Below are 14,843 nucleotides of genomic sequence, written 5' to 3'. Positions count from 1 at the left end.
TTGTATAAACTATAAAATGAAGACTCGGCAGACAGTTATAGTGCTAAAAAGTATCCGGTTTAACCTGTTGGGACTCAAGATTCAAAAAACTGGATCCAGGCAGCTAGAGTGAAATCTAAAATTTCTATGCTACAACTACAACTATTACTTGCTACGATTTCGTAGCGCTGTATACCCAGATCGTCGTAGCACTCGTAACTCGCAGACAGACGTAGCGCCTGCTACGAAATAGTCTACAAGTTTACAAGTTGAGATAAATAATGAAACTGGTTCATTGTATGACTATTCCTCGAGGTTTAAGATTGACATTGTACGTAAAGTTAAGTTCGACTTTTGAAAATGTCGTTTGTTTTAGATATAACTTTTCTATAATTATTTAAAATATTACAAATGTTGTAAAGCTCCTTTTTATAGGAAATAGAATACGTGTAAATCCCATCTGTATTTTAATTAATCAATCCATAAGTTCTGGAACTCTCAAAAGCTCTTAGCTACTATAAATTTTGCGGCGACCCTTTGTAATCACACCACAGAACTTAATGGTTTACGGTCAAAACTTGGGAAGTTCGCAAATCGTATTTATAATTTTGGCCTTTGTATCCTAAGAAACAAGTATCAAAGTCACAAATGAACAAAGTTTGTGCGTTTGTTACAATATCCGCCGGTGAAAAACATCTCTTACGTCATACTTTCCTGTTCTCTACAAGTTTTTACCAGTTGTGGGTTGTGGAGTTTTTACAATTTATTATTTGCTCCTCCGAAGGGATTTTGTACCTAAACCTAAAACTTGTTTATGAAGTAATTGTGTAATTAAAACATGTAAAATATCTCTCGGAAAGTTTATGAAAGTTAATTAAGAGTCTAGAAGCTCGTTACATTCCTATGTAGGCACGCGCGAGGCTAAAGTAGTCTTTAATATATAGAGGAAGAAAAATTAAAAGCCTCTCTCCCCGCTCCTTTATGTGACGTAATTGAACGTAAACCACTCTGCTTGGCCTTGTCAGCCGGGTTTTATTATTTCGCGGCACGAGCAGGAATTCTGAACATTCTGTGAAAACCCCTATCACATCATGTTTTCATATCCACATACGTTTTCTGTGGAGTGGTAGGAAAATGTCAGCAGTTGGGGAATATTTTGCTCACAGAGCCCGTCAGTCCGAATTATCTTTTGCTTAGAAACAGGTCTTTGGTATTAAATGAGTTTATATATCAGCAAAAATTCATCTACTTTGACATGTTAAAATAGTTGTTATTATTTACCTATTAAGTTGCCTTTAACAAAGATGATAATAGAATGTCTGTAGTAGCCAAGCAAGCCAAGTTAATTCAAATCGCAAGCTCAAATCGATCTTATATCGTCGCAATTAACTTTTCTCCAACATCGAGGACACAATTTTATTCCTTAAAGTTAATCCGGGCTATGAATATTGCATTTTGCTAGATGACGGTTCCTATGTTTGTAATGACCACAAAGCAGTGATAAAGACTATTCGCCATACATACTCATTTGCGTCTATTTACCAGAACAGTTCACCCAGACAGCACATGCCATGTCTGGTTACCTCATTACTACGAATTCTATTGTAATGACGGATGTTTCCACATCCCGCGTTTTGCTTAAGTGGGTGTAACTTACCCGCGAAGCCGGCATGATAATAGCCAGCCATCCCACCGTGTAATATGCTCACGTACATACATTTATTATGCAAATTCTATGTAAATAATGAAAGCGATTCATATCATTTTATCTTTTTTGCAATTTCAGATTTTCGTCGCTTCATAGCTTGTTAAAATGTTGATTTATGTTGTTTGTTTTAATTACTTTTACCGTTTGTCTTCTTTATGCTCGGTTGGTATTTAGACTCGTTTAATATATATTCAATTAATATTAATTTCGATGTAATTTTTCATAGTGAAAGTAGCTACTTGAATTATAACTTTATATATATACTATAAATCAATCTTATTTTACCTTTGTCAAACCGACTTCTCACAACTATTTTATCCACAGGTGATCCTGGTGAAATGGAACGAGCCGTATCAGAAGTTGGCCTCATGCGACAGCTCGGGTGTGATCTTCGTGTGGATCAAGTACGAGGGGCGCTGGAGCATTGAGCTCATCAACGACCGGAGCACGCCTGTCACTCACTTCTCCTGGTCACACGACGGACGCATGGCCCTCATCTGTTACCAGGTTTGTCCTTGCTGTTTCATCAGTATTGTATTCATTTAGTTGTGCGATTCCTTGAGTCTTCATTGTAATCTTTGTGTGGTGTGCGCGCCTGTCACCCACTTCTCCTGGTCGCACGACGGATACATAGCCCTCATTTGTTATCAGGTTAGTCCTTGCTGTTACATCAATAGTCTATTTCTTATTTAGTTGTGCAATGACTTAAGTCTTCAGTCTTAATCTTCTTGTGGATCAAGTAAGAGGGTCGCTGGAGCAGCAAGAATATATTTAGGAAATTATTGTATAATAATAAAAATATTTAACAATTTCGTGAATATTACGAGTAGCAGTTTTATTTTTGAGATAGCTATGATGATATATACCCAGTGTTATAAAAATATGCTTTAGGAATATCAATAAATATTCTTAAGAACTAAGTTAGACTTTGTTAAGTAAAGAATTCAGCTAAGAAAGTTTTTGACACTTCTTAGTATGCTTATCAAAACTCGTTGGAGAATTTCCAACAATCGCTTAACAAAGAGATGGATCTCGAAATACTGGCGTCAGTCTAGCGTAAGATTTGACAAGTTTTCGGTTTTAAACAGATCAGTAACATTATTAAAGTATGCGCGAGACAGCTGCGGTATATCCATCAATGTCTCGACGAGAGCTTCGTTATCGTTCTATCGATAGCAAATATCAGCCAGAGTTTCAGCAAATTGGACCCAGATCGATACGGCCCGCGGATTACAGCCAAATTTAAATAAGCCTACTTTATTCCAGACTAAGAAGTCAATTAGCAGACTTTGTAATGTAATCTTCCATAAATTGTTCCAAGGGGCTTATGAGGAGAATAATGAATGAATAAAAACACACCCCGTCATCAGCGGAATTTGAGAATAGTTGAGTCGAAATATTACGTAATTTATCATATATTTTTCACTGTTATTCAACCATTATTCAGCTATTGTGATGTATTTCTTTATTCCTTTGTCCTCCAGTTACGGCGTAACTGTAATACCGAACGGTGCTTTATAGTGGAGCTAAATGCACACTGGAATCATGCTCTACTCTTCGAAAATTAATTATTTGTCAAATATTGATAAACGAAAACTGATATAAATAATAACATAATAAACTGTGTGTCTTTTTGATAATTTAATACACTAAAATGGGACTCGATTCCTGTAATATTCCAATTCCAAACATACGCGTTGTCAAACCACGTGCTCAGCTGGATCAAAATGTCGGTCCAATTTGCTAAAAGGCTTCAGTGTGAGCCCAGCCGGGCAACGTTACGTGACACCTCGAGCACTTCCAATAAGAGAAGGCGCGGCGTGTGTGCCAGACTTTGGAAGTGTTTACGCAACATGTTTTTCAATGGACTATCTTCACGTGGAGCACGTTTTATGGGACTCTTTATAGTCTCCTGTTAATTTTATGGCAGAGTTACAAGCATCTGCTTAGTAAATTGTGTTCCAGACACCAGTAATTCACAATTTACACGAATATAGTAATTTATGTTCAAAGTTCTTAAATAATACCTACGTATGTATATATTGAGATAATAGAGAAATACTTTATAAGAAAATTTGACATGAAAAAGTACCTGTGATTCTGAATCTAATTTCTGAATATATGATTTGACTTTGACTTAAAATAATGAATTTAAAATGTTTCTTCGAAGAGCATAGTGCTACTCACAACAGTTTCACTAAGAATCGCTTGGAAAAAATTTATTATCTCGGGCAAAGTTGAACCTTCGGTTAACCTACTTTCAAACTAAGATACCTACTTCACCATCAATAAATCCTCTTGGGAGCTATCAACGCCACAGACATCCGTGTAAAACTTTTACACACCCTCTCTTTCATGGAGTTACAATAGCAAACTCTGTGCTATGTAACATAATATTTTAAAATATTCGCTGTATGTAAATGTTTATTACTTATTCTCGGAGATGTAACGGATTTTGTAATAGGAATTTCGCTGTTTAAGTATATTAATTTCGTTGAAATAATATTCCGTACATACTAGGTACTGACCAACGATTACGTCCAGTATTTTATCAAAAAGACCGACGAAAACATAGCTGGGTTTTCACCAGACTTTTTGTGAATAAACTGGGAACAAACCCATCTATTTGTACTGGGCATACCTAAGCCTTCGTAGCCACCTAATAAGCACATCGTTAGCAGAATAAACAATCACTCCCATGTGTTATCTCACGGAACTCAACTAGACAAAGAGCTTATTCCCATTCGTGACATTATTTGATGGCTTTCCTGATCTTCGTGACCCAAATGACAAGGAGTGTAGAGTCTCGTTCATAAATAGCTCGCTTTTGTTTCGTGACAACTTCTCAAGTCTGCGACATGGCTTGCTAGTTATGTGTCTTTATAATCTCATATCTGTTTTTCTGGCGGCGGCCATTTTGTAGTTTGTAGTGTTGTTTTGTTTATGATTGATATCAAAAAAATATTAGGGTTTGAGAGAGGAATTTATTATTAAAAAAGAATGGTATATCATAATAAGATAATTAAATTAATACACCAATATATGAAAATCTGCCATTTGGAGATCTTCAAAGGCCTCAACGATGTATTTTCTGATCTTCCTAACTTTGACCTCAAAAACCTTTAATAAGTGAACGTTATTGCGGCGGCCATTTTGTAGTTTGAAGTGTTGTTTCGTTTATGATTGATATCAAAAAATATTAGGGTTTGAGAGAGGAATTTATTATTAAAAAGTAGTAGTAAAGGTATATCATAATAAGATAATTAAATTAATACATCAATATATGAAAATCTGCCATTTGGAGATCTTCAAAGGCCTCTAAACGATGTATTTTCTGATCTTCCTAACTTTGAATCAGTCGATTGACCTCACAAACCTTTAATAAGTGGACGTTATTGTTGGTGTTTTAGAATTTCACACCTCTCTTTTCACGCATGAAAGGCTTCTCTCGTGTCGACTCGTAGATTATCGGGTTCCAACCCTATATTAAAAAGATATCTGTTGACAGACAAATACCTACCTTATTGAGACCCATATAACGTACTCTTAGGTAAATCCCACATTGGCATGTAATTTGCATGGTATTAAAAAGGAATGGAGGCGTATTCAATCTGAGTCGCATAATATGCAAGATTTGTTTACACAGTGCGAGCGACTGTGGAGGGTTAATGCATTATCCGATTTCATCATAGCCATTGCTGTCATATTAATTTATATGTACCTTAACTTAAATTTTCCACTACATTTATTAATCATTATTTACAATAATCGAGTACTTTGGTCCATCTCCTTGTAAGTACATACTGGTAATTATTATCAGAATAATTTTCATTATTTTATGTTTTGTCATAAGTTGCCAGAAAAGTTGACATCATTATTACAGTTTCCATGATATAAGTATCTTACTAACTTTCATGTTCATTTTAGAACAGTTTAGTAGTCATTTTCTGTTTCAAATTTTATAACGGCGAGATAAAAGTGTCGTATCAAATAAAGTAGAAAGTTTGCTTATATTGTTTAACCATATCTTCACACGAATTGAGAAGCGGTCGGGAGCGATCCAATTTGTTATACCATCAGTGGTTTGAAGGACAGTGCCCTTCAAAAGGGATGAAATCCGGGACAGTGAGATTTATGTCGTGTTATTGGCACGGCTGATTGATAGCTGAAGATAAAAACTTTATTTTTCCAGACCACTCGTGTGTTATACAACTCGTCTGTTATTTTTCAACTAAACTATATTGATCGTTTAGTCAACTGTTTATAGGTAATTTGTATTAGTTCCAGATGACGGAGTGCATAACCGTCATTTTTCTATCTTGGTCTAGGGAGAAAGTAAACATGTTCGTGACAAAACAGTTTCATGCATTATTTAAATTCTTTAAGAATTATTTATCACGTCACATCTTTAAGAATTAGTTATATGACATTAAGGATATGATGTAAAATTTTTATAATGTGCTTGATATGTCGAATACAACATTTTTTTTTACTATCCATTACTTCGATTAAAAATTCGAGTGAAAGAGTATTTTTGTTGTATTTTGTTGCACAATTTGGGCGTATTTGTGTATACCAAAAAGGCTTCCTTCCCAGCGTAATGTTGCGGTGATAACCACAACGCTGGTCTACCGAGGACACCTTTACAAAATTAAAATTATATAACTACTTAAAAGTTTAAAACAAAAATATAAAACAAGCACACTAGGGAGGCGCTGATAGTTCTTTAGATACCAGCCCTATTTCCAAATCTATTGCGAAAATTTGGCTGGCGTTTAACAGGTCATCCTGTATTGTATAAGTGGAAAGAATATGTATTCCGAATATGTAGAACTTAAAACAAGAATATTATATAAATGAATATTCCTTTGTATCTCATTTTGAAATTGTCTCGCTCCATCAATTATCATGTCTGCCATTCCGTGATATTAGTGCGGAGGCTGATGGAATTAATTAGAGCTAGACAATGGCGGCAGGCGGCGGATTTATGGTCGTATCGCAGCGGCGCAGCCCTTTGTTTGTCTAACTCGAACTGCACTGTTCCCGGCTTGGCGCCTGCACTGCGAACTTGTTGGTATTATTCGATAATTCAAATGGAATGTTTAAAGAAAACCATAAATAAAATCTAAATAATATTTATTTTTAGCCAGCGGCCCGCTCGGGTAAAAACATAATAAATTATATACCTAAACCTTCCTTAGGAACCACACTATCTATTGGTGAAAACCAATAGATATTGAGTTTAACGCAGACAGACAGATTATGCGGAGGACTTTGTTTTATAATATGTAAGGACAAGGATAGCTTTTTGGGAGTTAAATATTAGCTAAATGTATGGCTAAATCGCTTTTATTTCCTTACCAAGACTTCATGTTCGATGCCTTCTTGTCCTTAGTTCTTGGCGGAACACCTCGACAACACAGCCTACATACTGCCTACGTTTATTTTTTAGCAAATTTATCTACCAACATTAATATTATCACGAAACTCCACTTTCGCAAATTACGGAAAATCTGGTGCCAGGTGCTATAAATAATAATATGTAGCTTTATCATCATTAGCATATCATAAGCTGGCCGAATATTCGGATTAATCGTTCATCAAGATAATTAAGGTTTATTTCACAATCCGTATAGCAACGGCCCAAATTGCCCCTAGGGATTGCCCTTTGAAAATAAAGTAGCAGACGTTATAAAAGCCCTCAATATAACTTGATTGAATATTTTTGTTTGATATTTGCTACTAGAATATTGATGGAATATTTTGTTGAACATTCCACTACAAATGTCGAGCACTGTTGTTTTAGGCGCCATCCCAATAGGAACAGAGAGAAATTACGTGATCAATATGGGTAACTCTAGCAGTGTCTGTGTACAGAGGCAACTAATATCAAACAGCTTAACAACAGTGGGCCCCTGCTCGTGTAAATTTAATGCCAGCTACTTTATTGCTTTATTTGAGTAGTTTACCATTTAGGTACCTTAAATTTCTTGCAATATGTGGATCGGCAATTTAGCCGATCCACATATAGATCCGAGGGTACATTCGTATACTACATTCGAGGGTACAAGTAACGTTGTAGTTGCCTTCTCAATATGACTTTTGGTAACAGGACGGCTTCGTGCTGGTCGGGTCGGTGGCGGGGCAGCGCTACTGGTCGTCCATGTTGTCTTTGGACGCGAGGATCACCTGCGGCTGTTGGACCCCGGACGATAACCAGGTCTACCTGGGCACTGCATCAGCACAACTCGTGGTTATGGACGTGCATGGGGCTATGGTCTCTCAGGTGAGAATTCTTCGAATTATATTATACTTGTTACTGTATCGGTTTTTTTAACCTAGGAGTTATGGCCGCCTCCGTTTGAACCTTAAAATAAATTGTGTCTTATAATACAAAAATGTTTATTTGTTATGTTTGATGCAAAATACATTGTTTATTGTATTGTGTGTGTGTTGTGTTTCAAATGAGATTCCACCATAATTATTATATAGATTCCTATTAGGAAAAATCGACATAGCTAGAATGAGTGTGTTGATCCAGGTATTTTGAGTAATGCATCCATGGAGCTATGGTCTCGGAAAAGATTCATATGAAAAATCAACATAAAGTGACAGTGTTTGTGGATTACCTGCGGCTGCTGGATCGTGCCGGGGCTGTGAGATAACCAGTTGTGGTTACCTGGGTACTGCGTCTGCACTGCCGATAGTTATTTACAAACTCCCAGCAGTGCAGACTCATTGCCTTGGTACCACGTATACGTCGATGCAAGCAAGAAGACATGTCTTCGCAGAACAAGAGGACGTGCTCTCTCAGGTAGGTATTTTCAAAAATTTTATGAAGTCACAGTGTATGTTGTTTCTTGTATTTCAAAGCGTGGAGGTCTGATAACTCATTTCATTTATTGTACAGAGATAACTTTGTTTATTTTTTATACTGTATAATACTCGTAACAAGTAAATAAGCATGTAAGCCCAAAAAGGTTGCAAATTCATTATATTATGGTATATTGAGTCGCCTGCCGTGAAATAGGACTACGTAATGTCGTCTGTAATGTGGAAAGAAATAAAAGTAGACACAAAAGAATGTTGGGACTCCATTTCTAAAAGCGTTTTGTTTTTGTACGATCACAATTTTGTTATATAAAACCTAATATCCATTAAACAATAAAATTGCTTATTATTACCGGCATCGATCAGAATTCCAGCGTAAATAGGAAAATCCCGTCGTTCTATTAAGAAATTGCTGAGCTAACCAAGTTATCGAATTGGCAAAGAATTTTGTTAGAGTGGAAACCTTAATTGCTTAGACGGACCTCTGCGTTGATTGATGGTTTTGTTATTGATTGTAAGTTCGCACAAATAAATTTACAAAATTCGATCTAGACTGCTAAACGGAAAAAAATGGTATAAGTACCTGCAATAGAAAAGCTGTGCCGCTTCTTTTACATTTGCGTTTTAGTTTTACGAATTTATTGAAATCGATAGATGTTAAGTATGTGTGTGTACCTTATAAGTACCTTAAAAGTGAATTTGTAAACTGTACATTTTATGAGTGTACCTACCTACGGAGTTGGTACTTATCACGCGTGGAACGTGCCTAACAGCCCGGCCTCAAAAGCGAAGCGAAGTGGTAACCTTGGCAAAGAATAGTGTTTGTGTTGTCAATTGAGAATAGGGTTTCTCTTTCGACAACTATTTTAAGGTCTATTGTTTTAGTGTCCTTAAACTTATATAATCTTCAATTACAACTTCGCACAATCCAAGTATTGTCAATTTCTTATTTAGATAACTAAGCATGCCGAAATGAAAACTACAAGACATATTTACGGTTTTAAGATTTATTTCTATGTTCTATGTTATTCCTGTGTTTCGTAAGACATTGCAAAATTTCACGATCATAGGTCAACGGGATATCCCGGCAGCACCAAGTATAGGTGGTTTGATTCCCCTGCGACCATGGACACTAATATTGGATATTTTCAGCTTGCTACTTTTATCGCTCCCAAAAAAAGGTCTTTACGGACAACGAAGTGATCCTATACCTAATGATTGCTTTTTTATCTTTTGAAGTCCGAAACCCTAAATACACTTTTTATCTACATACTCATATTTATTTTTATATCCAGGTGCAACTGGTAGCCGAAGGTGGCATAACATCAATGGCGTGGTCTTGCGAGAAGTTCAAAATGGAGGAGGGCGAAGAAAGCACAGAGAACAATGGTGGCCACGTGTTAGCTGTAGCATTAGGCAATGGAGAGATTGTGTTGTTACGCGGACACGATGACGTCAGCCCGGCTAGGATATGTACGGGGCTGCGCGGGAACACCCTTGCTATGGAGTGGGCCAACTCGAGAGAGCTCCTCGCCGTTGCTGGCACCCTGTTACCTGGTAAGTGATTAAGTATTAAAAGACTAGTATACTACATTTTGACTACGTATACTTAATATAAGACCATTAATAGGAATGTTGTGTTACGGGAGAGGAACTTCGGCTAGGTATGATTAAGGAATGCATATATTCTTACACAATATCTACTTAATTCCAACCTTTCCAGACTTTTAAATCTTGCCAATAACAACGAGATTGATAACTGAATTTCTACTCTGCATTTTACTAAGATGATTTCATATGTAAAGATGGGAAAATATGAATTGTGTACTCAGAAAACCTACTGAATACGTCGACATCATTATTTAACCGTATAATGCGTTATTGAATTGCTCACAATTGAAAGAGCCGCGCCTCGAACATCGCTAGAGACGTTTGGCGAATGATATGTGATAAATGTGGGGTCCTAACTGTTTGACAAACGACATGTCGCTTTTCAATCCGGAAAACGGTTTACGACCACTATGAAGTTTATAGACTGCTACAAATAATCGAATGTAGATACGAAATTTTGAGTATTCAATTAACCGGAGAGGCCACTTACAGATGTTATACTTTGCCGATGATCATACTGTCTGTGACTATGTGCACAATTTAAAAATTTATATGTCACCATTATTTTTTGTGCATATGTCATAATGTTTTCGAACAATGTCGAATGTGTACGAATGTTATGTATAAAGATATCTCTCCGGTTGGTTTTATACACAAAGCATCGAACACAATTTCACTGCTTTATTTGATACGGTGCGGATATAAAGGACTCTGATAAAATATGCAGTAAGCTGGCAGGCGTTTCGCATTGATTTTCGATGTTTATATTTAGACGTGGTCAGAAATAAACCCATTGGTGAGAGCGCGAGGCTCGGTAGAATTTACAGAGTATTTGTATTAAGTTTAACAATTATAGCAATTAATCAGGATTAACAGAGCCTCCGCGTTCATGTTTCAGCGTTGTCAAACTGTACAGGCCTGCGAAATTTGAAACGTCTGTTTAGTATAATGATTTACCTGAAATAATGTATTGTTGGAAAATTTTATTTTCTATACAAACCTTTGTATATGGAAATAATCTCGCTGATTGTTTCGTCCTAAAATATAGTTGTAACATATAACAAGTCAACAGTTAATATATTGAGAACTATGTTGAAAATTTAATAAGTAATTTGAGCAAAAATAATTATATTCTATATCTGAAAAAAGGAAATTTAAAACACGAAGATATAAGTGTCAGTCCTCAATTACGATCGCATCGCTTTAATTTGAGTATGTTTAGATAAAGTTGCCATTTATAACCGCCTGCTGCCGTTCAGAATAATTAAAGGCAGGTTATAAGTCACAGGAGGTCTTTGAGAGTAAGGGACGAACATAAGATGTCGGAGGTATTTGCCTAGCAGCGGGATACAGCCGACAAAAGGTAGAGAGAAAATGAGAACTACAATTTATACAAATAATATTACACGAAATATTAGGTAATGAAGACGAAATACAAGAAGTGGACCATTGTGAAATAGAAATTATGTTTTTTTCATAAAAAGTTATATCTTTATATTTCCATTTCACATAATCTTCAAAATACTGTAGATATTTTTTGGATACTACGGAACATAAATTAAACTAATTATACTTATTATATATTTTTCAAGGAAAATTAAAATGCTGGACAAAGAACAACATAACGAAGTTAATTACTGCAATTGAGTTGTGGATTCGAAAACAAGGCGACTGAATTACGATTCCTTTATGACCGCACTTACGCGTTGAATATCAAAAGATCCCTTAGCAATATGCGTTTCTCCATAAATTCTCAACTTGGTTTTGTTTGTACAGATTTAGCCACATACAGTATAGAGGACATAGTTTTATACAATACATAACTATGTACATATATTATTTTATGTATATGTACATTGATAAACAAAACAATTAATTTAATGAAAAGTAAACATAAAAATAAAAACATTAGTATTTGTAATTCAAGGAGACTGAGCATCATTTCTGAGAATAGTACACAATGGAATGTGTTATATTCTCAGAAATGATGCTATCCTATCCTCACGAGCATTGCCCTCAAGTGCACCCCAACTGAAATAAAGATGAAATATGTATGTGTCATAGAACCCGACGAGCCGCCCGACTCGCCCCCGTATAAAAACGTCGTCAAGTTTTACTCGGACACCGGAGTGTTAATCTACACTGTGCCAATACCTTATACTCAGGTTTGTAATTCTATTGAGTGAAGTATCTTTTGTTGTACAACTACTACATTCAGTACAGATAAATGTAACCTAATTCGTATTTTAAGTAGGTATAGAAATATTCAGAAAGGTACCACGTTGGGCGCCATCGAATATAAGATGTTGCTACTAACAATGTGTAGTGTATTTAATTCTGCACGTGGTACTCAAATATTATTTATATTACTTATCCAAATGAGCAGAATTGTAACTGTTGGTCTTTTTAATGATTAGTTGAATTGTAGTATACCTAAGTATTTTTAAAATATAACGTATATTTTCGAAATGAATGCATAGAACTGATAGAAATTAAGATTTTATATTTTTTGAACACATTATACTTTTAGATGCTCTGATTCGGCTAAATAAATGTATGCTCCATACACGTGGTCTTAATCATGTATCAGGCACGCGTGTCAGCCTTAACCTGGGGACACGCGGCCCGTCGCCTATTCGTGGGCGTTGGCGGAGCCGTGTGCACGGCGCGGGTGTGGAGGGTGGTGGCGCCCCTGCAGCTGCTGGCCAGGGTTCGGGCGGCCCAGGCTTTAAGGGAACCGAGGTTGGCGCGGCTGCTGCCTCTGCCACCGAGACTGCAGCCAGCGTTAGCTAATCTCTTCGCGCATACTATACGGGTAAGAGTTTTATCATTTTTGGTGTTTGTTTTAATAAGGGTTCAGACGCAGTGATATTTTTTAGCTGTAACCCTGCCTGGAGTCTATTCTCGTGAACATTTTGAGTTAAATGTATACACATTACATAAAGTTTGCAACTTTAACATCGATAAATCTTTCACAAAATGTAATATAAAGCTTACAGTCTTCGCATTTGATTACTAATAATAAGACAAACAAAGAAAATAAACACTTTATGAATCAAGAGCATTACGGATAATTGCCAATTAGACTTCACGGTCAAGGATCGAATTACGCATTAAAATAGACAATAACACTCGTAATCCTATAAGCTGCCAAGGATAAAGGCGATGGATTTCTTTGATGTAGATATTGGAATCCAGTCCATTATCCACAACTATTTCTTATTTATTTAGTAATCAAAGAGTTTGTTTTGTTAAACATCACAATTTCTTAAATTATGAATTAGACAGTATATAATGTAGTTAACTATTCTTAAACTAAGTTTTCACCACCTAATTAAAATACTGAATTATAACAGGTGAGATAAGTTTGCTGGTCCTGAGACCTACCATCAACTTTTACGGAACGATTAAAATGCAGCACAGTATAATTTTGGAACCTGAAATAAATTAGTATTAAAAATTGACTGAATGGTATGAATTTGAGATGCAAATTAATTGCCTAATGATGTTATAGATCTTTAAGATATCTAACTTTATTTATTTCACAGTGTAACGTCCCAGAAACAAGTGAGCTTCGACTCTTCGTCTCTCGGCCACCAGGCGCGGGGGCTCGCCTACACTGCACCATGTTACGTCACGATGATGAAGAAGCAGGGGCTTACACCTTATACTTGGAGCATCTAGGAGGCCTAGTTCCCTTGTTGAAGGGGCGAAGGACCAGTAAGATCAGGCCTGAGTTCGTCATATTCGATCCTCAGGCTGAAGGTAAGTATTCTGCCTACCGCCCTATCTTGTATCATGCTCTAATCTGCACCATGTTACATCACAATGTTGAAGCATCTTTTGTTGTTCATCTTCTGTAGATATAAACCTTTTAACCTTTTATTTTAAGCTACAAATATATGACTATAATGACTTAATAGCTCCCGATCAAACCATCGAAGTGGCTCGATTCTGGCAAGAATATACTTAGGTAGCACCCAATAGGAGCGTTGATTTGCCATCGACACGCAAAGAAGAAGAATATAATAAAAATTAGAAATATATGACTCCGTCTGAAATAAATATTTTGAATTCTTTCAATCTTTATAACGAGTGTTTTATTCAAGTGTCAGACTTTATTCAAAGGCATCTGACATATGTTAAATGGATATTGTCAGAGAGCGCGAGCTCCGTCCGCGAGAGCAGCAACAGCAGCAGCAGCAGCGGCGCGGGCAGCGCCAGCAGCTCCAGCGGCAGCGTGGGGGTCAGCTCCCCCTGCGTCGCCCGCCACGCGCCCCAGCCCCTCGGACACACCTCGTCTTCCGACACTGAGCGGGAGGAAGGTAAATACTGTTTTTTTTTTTAATACTGCATCATTTAAAATTTGAAGTGCCTGTGAAGATCTACTTTCTGAATAAATGCTTTGGTTTATGTTTTTCTTTCTCATCTTCGCGTGTTCCCCGTTTCATTTATATTCCAGCAATGCAGCGAATCCGTAAGCGTAAAAAATATGTCATAAAATTGTGAAGCTTCAGCTATGATTTTACAACCGGCCACCGGCTCGATGTCAACTTGGGAATGCTATTGTTGCTCATTTGCCAAGGATATTTGTCCCTTAGTCGCCTCGTTTATCATCCATGGTCCCCTCATGGAGTGCGCCTATTCTATGGCCGCACGCTACACGTTCAAACTTGTGTTTATCGTAAAAATGTGGCACGAGTAGGATTGAAAC

The 14,843-nt window shown here is 36.7% G+C and overlaps 1 protein-coding gene across 4 annotated transcripts in view; it reads left to right on the top strand.

Moving 5' to 3' along the window:
* Positions 1-14,843, top strand: part of Tusp (tusp) — a 37,590-nt gene that overhangs the window by 14,487 nt on the left and 8,260 nt on the right. For all 4 annotated transcript variants that reach the window (XM_053748198.2, XM_053748197.2, XM_053748195.2 and 1 more), the window contains exons 3-9: positions 2,012-2,194; positions 7,800-7,973; positions 9,814-10,075; positions 12,194-12,294; positions 12,720-12,944; positions 13,678-13,894; positions 14,290-14,454. In XM_053748198.2, the coding sequence (XP_053604173.1) occupies positions 2,012-2,194; positions 7,800-7,973; positions 9,814-10,075; positions 12,194-12,294; positions 12,720-12,944; positions 13,678-13,894; positions 14,290-14,454 (1,327 nt within the window). The remainder of the gene's footprint in view (positions 1-2,011; positions 2,195-7,799; positions 7,974-9,813; positions 10,076-12,193; positions 12,295-12,719; positions 12,945-13,677; positions 13,895-14,289; positions 14,455-14,843) is intronic.

The sequence above is a fragment of the Plodia interpunctella genome, chromosome 7, assembly GCF_027563975.2.
Source record: "Plodia interpunctella isolate USDA-ARS_2022_Savannah chromosome 7, ilPloInte3.2, whole genome shotgun sequence".
NCBI lineage: Eukaryota > Metazoa > Arthropoda > Insecta > Lepidoptera > Pyralidae > Plodia > Plodia interpunctella.
Note: the sequence above shows the minus strand (reverse complement) of the source record. Positions and strands in the feature narration are given on the sequence as shown.